The following is a 9,629-nucleotide window of genomic DNA, read 5'->3' as shown; positions in this document are numbered from 1 at the left end:
CAACCCTGAGCTTGCTTTTTCTCATTTGCGAGTCTGGCCTCCGCACTCCTTTAACGAGGCAGCCCTGAAGCTTGGGGTGGCGGGAGTTTCTTTGCATGCAGCTTGTGCAGCTGGCTGAGTTCCTCTTCTGCTTGCCCACCTCTCGCCTCTGCACCTCATCTTCTGCCAGGCATGGAGGAGCCCAGCTCGCTCAGGCTTCTTGCCTCCTGCTGCCTTGGCCCTCTGGTACATGGGTGAGTCCCCAAAGTTTGACTCTTCCTCTACAAGTCTCTGGCGCTGGAGGTATTCCTCTCCTTCCCTCCTGCCTGCTATGGCTGCATAATTGTGAGAGATTTCTTAACATAGTGTTCCTGTCAGGGAAGCTGGGGACCCTGCCCATGAGTCTCCATTTCATCCTCACAACAACCCTGTGGGGTAGGTTAGGTAGAGAAGGGGCGATTTGGCCCGGGGTCACTCAGCCAGCAGAGAGAATACAAACCTGGGTCTCCCGACATCAATCTGCAACTCTGACCACTGTGCAGTGCTGCCTCTACTGATCTGTAATGTTCCAAAGGTGTTGTAATGTAATACTCAGTTTCTCAAACGAGTGTATGCCTGTCTGTTGGTTCACTTAGGAGTCTTGATCCTGGTTGTGTGGTGGGCTAGTTGTGGCAAATGGTAGGGAAGCTCAGTATTTCTGTATACAGTTGTAGGGGCTTTATTGCAATGTGGTATGGCCTGATATTATGTTCTTATTCCAGTGTGGGGTGTGTGTGGGGCTTTCTAAGTTTCTAAGCAGTGTGCTAAGAAGGCAACAGTTCCTGGGGTTAGCCCAGCCCAAGGACATTGCTAGGGCGGTTCCCAGGCCTCCCTAAACTTCTGGGGAGCCCATCGCTAAATCCCACATGGGTCCACCTCCATAGATAGTGACCATGGCCTATGATGTCACTAGCTCCTCCCTATGATGTCATTGGGTCCCAGTTCTTTTAATAACTTAGCAATTCCTCTGGCCCAGCCCCAGCCCCCCCCCGGGAAATTGGAAAGTCTACGCCCTTGGTGGTAAATGAATGTGGACTCCCACTGTATAACTAATTAACGAGCAGAGGAAATCTTGTCTAGGTTTCAGTCATACTGTCATTCAGTGAAGGCAGATGTGCTAACTTACAGTGAGATTTTAATGTACTCTTAAGTCTACAAAATAAATTTGATAATAAATAAAATACATGGGGCTGCTTCCATGGGGCGAGAATGCTTCATGTTGCTTTCATTGTCACTGGAAATGCAAAGGTATTTTGGAGTTTCCACACATCAGCATTTTCTGCATAATTTCCTCTGACTTTTTCTGACTTTTCCTTTCCACACGTGCTCCACAGTAACTCCGTGTTGGCTGTTGGGGACATGGTCATCATGGCTGCCATGGTGACTCATTGACCCCTGTTGGGATTCTGAAGCAGAATAACCAAGAGGCACAGACTTGTGTATTTAGCTTTTATAAAAACTTTGCTATAAAAGACGGAAGGGAAACACTTGGATATAAAAACAAGAAAAACATTCTAACGGTCTAACCTACATCTTAATTGGTTACTAGTTACTTCAAGATGGATACTCGTTCTCTGGTCCTAGAACAAAGGCAGGAAGAAGCCCCTGAACTCTGTCCCACCAATACATTGATCAACCAATAATCATTTTAGAACACATCTAATTTGGAATAGGACATCCTTTTCCTTGGTGGGAACTATGTGCAACAAGGCTGATTCACTGTGTGCTAACCAACGATTAGCATATATAAACAAACAGAACTCTTTCATTACATTAGTATATACTCCTGCAACCCCGTTTGTTTTTTCATTCATGCATGTGCTATAGCACAAAAGCAGCCACCAGCAGCCATTTTGCAGCTTCCCCTTCCAGTTCCTTGCCAGGCATTGGGACAAAATTGCTTTCACCTTTCCACCTAGAAACAGGACTGGGCAATATTATTCCTGTCGGGGGGGGGGACTGATGTGTTATATGGTCTCAGGTTTTTTCCAGTTGAAGATCCAGGGACCTGTCTCCAGAATGATGGTGCTACCAGCATCTATTTTCCCCATCTGCTGTATGGCTGTTACAAAATAATATATAAATTGAGTCCTTGAGACACTAAAAAAAGCCATGGGATTGGGGGTGGTGGTGGGTAATTGGCTATCTAACCAAAACTGTAAGGCAACAGACAACCAGTTTGGTTTATTAGAAATAATATTCCGTTTCCCCAAGTGACATCTTGGTTTGAATCCCTGCTCACGTATGAAACTTATGTAGTGGAGCATCACTATTGCTGAGCCTAGCTTATTTTGCAGTAACACAATAGGGAGGGAGTTGCCTTCCTAATATGGCTGTCACAGGTGACTCTAGTTACAGCATGTAAACTGTTCCATGAAAGCAGGGAATTCTCTGTTTTCTCCATTGTCCAGAATTGCTATATGCATATTTATTGGGTAGAACTCTAGGCGTCAGTTGTTTTGGTGAGCTGAGCTTATAGTTTTCTGATTTTGGTAAACAATCAAGATAGTTCATTGGTCTTCATAATGAAAGCAGGAGATTTGTGAAACAACTGTGTGCTATGGGTCCAAAGATGATACTCATATATACCATACACTTAGATGTTCCGATACCCCGGTCACACAGGCAGGAAAATGCGGGGGGAAGCATGGCTGTTTGCTCCGGTGCAAAATAACGCACTGTTGCGCAATCAGTCGTCTCCTCAAGGTCCCGTTGAGGTCCTGTGGTTAGGGGGGAGGTGCCGATCACAGGACGTGGCAAAGAAGCGGCGCGGCGGCAAACTGGGCTGTGTTTTGGTTTTAAACTTAAGTGTGCGCATGCACCGTTGGGTGCTTGTGTGCATCCCGTGGAGACTTAAAAAAACCCTTTTTGCATGTCGTACCCCACCCACGAATCCCCTGCCTGTTCCATGGCCTTTCCCTTGAGTCCCCACGTCGTCGTCACGCCCCCCCTCACCCCCCGGCACTCGTGCCTTGCCCAGGAGGTGATGCCGGCGTTGCTCATCCCAGGAAGGTGCCGGGGGGCTGGCTGGTGTGAAGCTCTCTCTCCCCCTCCCCCACAACGACTCATCTGCTCTTCTTTCCTCTTCATTGTGCTAGAAGAGAATGGCGCTGCTGGGAAGGGAACCCCAGGGTGGGGGGGACACACCTTTTTGCGAGGGGACATGGGCGGGCGCCGAATACCACCGGAAACGCAATCAGACGCCCGCCCTTGCCCCGCAGTTACCGGAAACAAGTACCTCGGAGGTACTAGTTTTTAACTGCGCATCTTCGGAGGGAAGCCTCGGGTTCGCCATGGGAGCTCTACGCTTCCCAGATGTGGCGCTGTGATCGCGCCCGGAAAATCTGCCTATCATCCGTCTCAGTAGCGTGGCTACTGCTCCGTGTGACCGCAGCCCTAGTACTTCTACAGTTTTTAAAATTAGCTCAGATTATGCATTTTAGAAAGGAACACCAGCTTGGTTGCCCACACTGTCATAATCAAAAATTTCTCTTAATATTTTCAGCTGCAATAAATGTGTAGTGTTTGTTGTCCCCATCCCCCAAGTTAATTGTTCAAAATTTGGATAATGCATGTACACTTTTTAAATACAGCTCACAAAATTGCAAGTAAATTGTTAGTTTTTAGCTTCAAATTACAATTCTTCTCTTGCAGGAATAGACAAGGAAAAGACCTGTCCGGGACTTGGCCTGTTCTATACAATGCTGTCTGCTCTCTTCTTCTCAGTGGCTTCATTATTTCTAAAGAAGGTTGAAGATGTGCATTCAGTAGAAGCCAGTGCCTTCAGATGTATTTTCCAAATGATGTTTGTTCTACCTGGTTTAATATACTACAAGTGAGTATTATGCTTTCTGTATAAGGAAACGGTAGGGATAGTTGCTTTATAATGCAGTTAGATTGGAAGAGGTAAATAACGCGCTGTTCAACATTTTCAAATAATGTTATTAGTTTGAAAACAATTAAAATACTTGATTACTCCTGAAGACTTGTTACCTTTTGCAGACGACACGTGTTCCTGTAAGCAACTTATATGACATGATTGTATGGCAGGTCGTCTGCAGAAGGCAGGAAATCTATGAGAATAACCAAGTAAATAAGATTGTTTTTAATGCTTTTAAAAACAATTGTATAAAGATAGATTTAACTTTACAGTATCTTGAAGTTCAAAAATGTCATTGTGGAATGCGGATTAAAGCTTATAATTATATACTAGGAGACAATATATTTATGCAACCTTTTGTTTTAAAAAGCCTATTCCACCCATTGGGACTTGGTGCACTATTTGGAAGATTTGTAGTATGAAAACTGGTCAACTGAGCAACTCTAAGGCGATTGGTATCTCCTGAGATAACGTATGTTAACAGTGGTATATGGTGATAACAAACCTGATTAGCTCTATTTCCTTTCTGCCAGTCTGTTTATGCAGTGTTAAACCCATAAGTTTTTCTAAAAGTGCAAAATTTTAAGATGGTCTGTGCATTGAGGGTTGTTGGGAATAACAAAGAAGAGTTGGGAGATAACTGCAGGAAGAAAGGGGCAGGGAGTACGAACATAAGTGAAATGGATCGAGCAGAATGTTTCAAAAGTCTTAAGAGATAAACTTCTGAGTGTAGCTTCTAAAAGGAAGGTAGAGTGGCACAGTAGTAGAGCCCCTGGTTTGTGTGTAGAGAGTCCCAGGTTTAATCCCTGACATCGCCCATTAAAAAGGACATTTGACAAAAGCCCTGAGAAATGTGGAGAGCCGCTACTATCAAAGTAGACAGTACTGACCTTCGTAGACCAAAGGTCTGACTCATCGTAAGGTAGCTTAATGTGTTTATGTGGTTTTTTTAGAAAGGAAAGCCTAACTTAGCAGGAAGTAATAACAGAGACTTCATTTGGGAATATTTTAATGAAATCCCTCTACCCGTGGATAAGACAGGGATGTGTGCAAAATGCAAGCAGTGCAGCACAGAAATGCAAGGACTGGTTGCTTGAATAAAACAGCATGAGAAGTGCTCATCTTCAGAATGAAGCTGATGGTGGGAACACATCTGAACCTTCAGGATCCTTCAGGTTAGTAAACTCTCTTATTCTGTGTTCCTTTCTTAAAGACTGCCTGGCTTACCTGGCCAAAGCCTTTTGGTGGATCTGTATTTGAGTTTTCATGTTTGAGCAAAAGCGTCATCGTTACCAGTCAGTTGTGTGATTATAAAATAATGTCTGAAATACACAGATCTTTCTATTACAGTTTTGTTACTAAATTTGTATTGAGTTCCAGTGTATGGGATGAGTAATACTAAATGAGTAGCATGGTAGTAACTGTATGAACTTCTTTTGTTTAGGAGGATCAACATCATCACTACATACAGTTTCAGATGTATGTGCTAATGATACCACTATTCTAGACAGATAACGTATGTCACATAAATACGGCGTGTCATCTGTAAGAAAGAAAACACTCCATCATCCAGAAACTTCCATAAATTAGTTCCAAGCAAGAACCAACAGACCACAGCAAGATGTAACTGGTGAAGAAATTGCTCTCTGTTTATGCAGTAGTCTTCTTTTCATATGGTTGAAAACACACACTTCATTGACAAATTGATGGATAAAGCAAAAGAGAGAAATTCAACAATGTGCAAAATGTTTAGAGGGGAAACTTCAGTCCACAACTATCAATATATTTTTGTCTGACAATAGAAGAAGGGGATGTCCTCCGTATAGAAATGAGTGATGCATCAGAAACTACACACCCAGAAGGCTGCTTATGAGAATAGTAAAAAAATATATAACTGTAGAAATGATTCAAATATCTTGTACAGTTCTTTGTCATAGACAGTGCTGCAAATGTACCCAAGATGAGAAGAAATCTAGAATAGAACCCCAAGCTAGTAACATGGAATTGCAGCATTCATGTGCTGCAAATTCCAGTCAGTGACTTCAGTGCTCCAGGAAGATACTTCTGCAACAATCACTTTGCAGCCGCTGTTCTGAAGAAGACGAGAAAGGCCAAAATTAATTTCCCCATAAGACCTATGATGGAATGCATGATTGAGCTTTACCAAAAACTGTCCAAATCCCATAACAATTTGTGAACAATGTTATATAAAAATAGGTGGAATTATTATAGCCAGAGTTCTCAACATTAGGCTACAGAGGAGTACTGAATATAATGCTGATTACTTATAAGCCTTTTTTTTTAAATTCAAAAACAACAGAAAAGAAGAACGGAAAAAAATATCCAACAACTAATTTTTAAAAGCCTGTTTCCATAATCTTGAACAAAATGAAGGGAAATAGCAGTTTTATTGTTGTTAAAATGTTGAAAGAACTGTGAGTGAAACTTTAAAAAGCACCATGTATTAACCAAGGTTGAACTGTAGGCATTAAAATATATATGGAACAAAAAACTTATTTGTTCGACAATATTCCTGATAGCCTATATGAAGATCAATCCTTAGCTGCTGAAGAAGAGGACTGGGCTATGGCATGGGTACGCAACCAATCATCTGTTTATAATGCCAGTTACAACAAATTTCATGGCTAAGAGTGAACCATTCAAACACAAGATTCAGGTGGGTAGCCGTGTTGGTCTGAAGAAGCAGAACAATGTTTGAGTCCAGTGGCACCTTTGGTCTGAGACCAACAAAATTTTATTCAGGGTATAAGCTTTCATGTGCATCCGAAGAAGTGTGCATGCACTTCTTCAGAGGCAGAAAGCTTATACCTTGAATAAAACTTTGTTGGTCTTAAAGATGCTACTGGACTCAAACTTCATTCAAAAACATGTTTACCAAAAAGGCTTTACACTTGGATTCATCAAAGACCATTTAAATGAGAATCCAGTTAACAACATTAGTATCTTCTCTGGATGTAGAAATAATGTTTCCTTCTTTTGCACTAATTCTAATTACAGAAACTGGCAACTGAAAAATCAGGACAACTTCTCTTTTAAATAATATGACAGGAAGATGATGTTGGGGAAATTAAGAGTGCAGGAACCTTTATAAGGACCCCCATTCCCACCCGGTTTGGTAAGGGCGGTGGATAGAAACTGGCAGGACCCTATAGTTTCAGAGGGCGGGAGACAACTGTTCCAAAGTTAAAACCATTTATTGAAAATTTAAACCGATAATGCAAAAATATTCAAGCAAATAACAATTTAGCAGTCATCATACAGAAAAAACCCATTACCTATTAGAAAATTAGTACACTTGTAAATATGTTTAGCAGGAATATATTCTGGCTGTCCCCCAAGGCCTCAAGGGGGTTGTTGGCCAAGGAGAGCCCCGAACAACAGCTATCACCAATATTATATACCTTTAGGATCCAAAGGGGCTGTCAATCAGAAATGGGATGAGCTTTAACCAAATCCGACCATCCCTTTCTTGGCAAGATGAATATTTACTTTCTGACTTGGGACTCCTGACCAGAGTTACTGTTTCTCAGAGGTCGGGATAACACTGATTATATGTTGAGACTTCAAGAATAGCACCACTCACCCCTGGAATGTATAAACACCCACTAAGGCAAAAGTCATGTACTGGGCAATCTGTATCACAAAGGCTGAAGCAGGGATATCAAACTCATTTGTTATGAGGGCCAGATCTGACATACATGGGACTTTCTCAGGCCAGGTGTGTCATAAAATGTAATACCAGGTAGCAAAGATATTAACTTTATAAAGGCCAGCAACAAACACAAAGTTTTTTTAATTTAAAATACAAACATGCTTAAAACAGTAACACTCTTGCCATATTTGTTGTATTTAACAGTCTTTGATAACTGACACCTCCCAAACTCCCCCCCCCCTTTAAAAGATACCTACCTAAAATGGAAAGGTGGGGGGATAGTGGGATTTGGCAATGCAATGTTTTAAATAAAACATCAAAAAAAAGTACAAGGATCACAGCAGGAACTAAAAAAACTAAAAATATAGGTCAGAATACTCACTCAGGCACCCATTCTCAGGTCCATTTAGCAGAGACAAGCTGGCTCAAAAAAGTCTTTTATTTGCAAGGAGACAACTTCAGCTGGCATGCAAACACTGGAAACTGCAACTACTTGAGCTCCACTCTATTGAAATACATTGCAGCTCAAAAAAGAAAATGCAGAATGGATTTTCCATTAAGGTTTCTGGGCCTAGAAAGACTACTCTGGGGCTGGAATGACAGCCCCCAGAGCGGAATTCCATTCCCATAATGCAGCTGCTACTCCCAAGGATCGTCATTCTACTCTGGGGGATGTCATTCCAGTCCCAGAGTGGTCTGTCTGGACCCAGAGACCTTAAAGGAAAACCCATTCCACATTTGTTTTGCAACTTTTTTTGTCCTTTAGCCCAGAGGAGCTTCCTGCTGGAAGAGAAACAGGTGAAGACAAGGCCCAGCCTGCTGGGAAGTTCGGCAGCCCCGATCTCCCTCGGAAGGGTGAGGACAGGAAGGGGTAGGGTCGCATGTACTATAGTGGCAAGTTCTTTCCTGCCCAGGAAAGACTACAGCTGGCTCACCAGCCAAAGATGGTGAAAGGCACCCCAGCCACAGCTGCCAACTATTTATCCAACATGAGACCCAGTTCCACTACCACTCCCAAGTGAATAACCTGCTCCTTTTGGGGGAGTTGAACACCATCCAGAATGGGAAATATCCCAATTCCTGGGCCAAACTTACCCCCCAGCTTCCTGCTGGAAGAGAAACAGGTGAAGACAAGGCCCAGCCTGCTGGGAAGTTCGGCAGCCCCGATCTCCCTCGGAAGGGTGAGGACAGGAAGGGGTAGGGTCGCATGTACTATAGTGGCAAGTTCTTTCCTGCCCAGGAAAGACTACAGCTGGCTCACCAGCCAAAGATGGTGAAAGGCACCCCAGCCACAGCTGCCAACTATTTATCCAACATGAGACCCAGTTCCACTACCACTCCCAAGTGAATAACCTGCTCCTTTTGGGGGAGTTGAACACCATCCAGAATGGGAAATATCCCAATTCCTGGGCCAAACTTACCCCCCACCAGCTCCACTTCCATTTTGTCAGGATTAAGTTTAAGCTAATTAGCCCTCAACAATAGTAAAACTGCCTCTGGGCACCTATTCATGGTTTCCACAGCCTCCCTGGGATCTGCTGGAAGTACAAGGCAGAGCTGGGTGTCATCCGCATATTGGTGGTATAATCAGTCCTGATACTGGATTGAAACATCTACAAACAATCCACTTTTTAGGAATCTCTGAAGTTGCTCAACTACCACTCATTTTATCACCTTGCTCAAAAATGGTACATTGGAGACTAGATGGTAGTTATGCAACTCGGGTGGGTCCAGATTAGGAGCAGAAGCAGCACTACTCACTGTAGGGTGGAGCCGCCACCCCTTCTCTTGAGGCATTTTCTCTCCCCCACCCCCCAGCAGATTTAAGCTGCAAGGAGGGGGCAAGGGTTGTAGATCTCAAACTTCCAAGGGTCCTGTCCTCATCCTTAGACTGAAACAAGCTTCACAACTGGACAAGTTGGCACCCTGGGACCATCTAGTCCTGTCAGTGCTAATGCAGAATCCAAGTCAGAATTAATGCAATAGATTTTGTCCACAAGGTATTGAGCAAAGTTGTCATAGTGGGCTGCAGAGCAGTCCACTTACTCCTGTAGGCCA

General features: G+C 43.2%; 1 protein-coding gene across 1 annotated transcript in view; it reads left to right on the top strand.

The window, feature by feature from the left end:
• Positions 1–9,629, top strand: part of SLC35G1 (solute carrier family 35 member G1) — a 12,129-nt gene that overhangs the window by 1,300 nt on the left and 1,200 nt on the right. The window contains exon 2 of the mRNA XM_015406621.1: positions 3,673–3,853. Within this exon, the coding sequence (XP_015262107.1) occupies positions 3,673–3,853 (181 nt within the window). The remainder of the gene's footprint in view (positions 1–3,672; positions 3,854–9,629) is intronic.

The sequence above is a fragment of the Gekko japonicus genome, unplaced genomic scaffold, assembly GCF_001447785.1.
Source record: "Gekko japonicus isolate JY-2015 unplaced genomic scaffold, Gekko_japonicus_V1.1 scaffold165, whole genome shotgun sequence".
In the NCBI taxonomy this organism is placed as follows: Eukaryota; Metazoa; Chordata; class Lepidosauria; order Squamata; family Gekkonidae; genus Gekko; species Gekko japonicus.
This window is presented reverse-complemented; position numbering and strand designations above follow the sequence as displayed.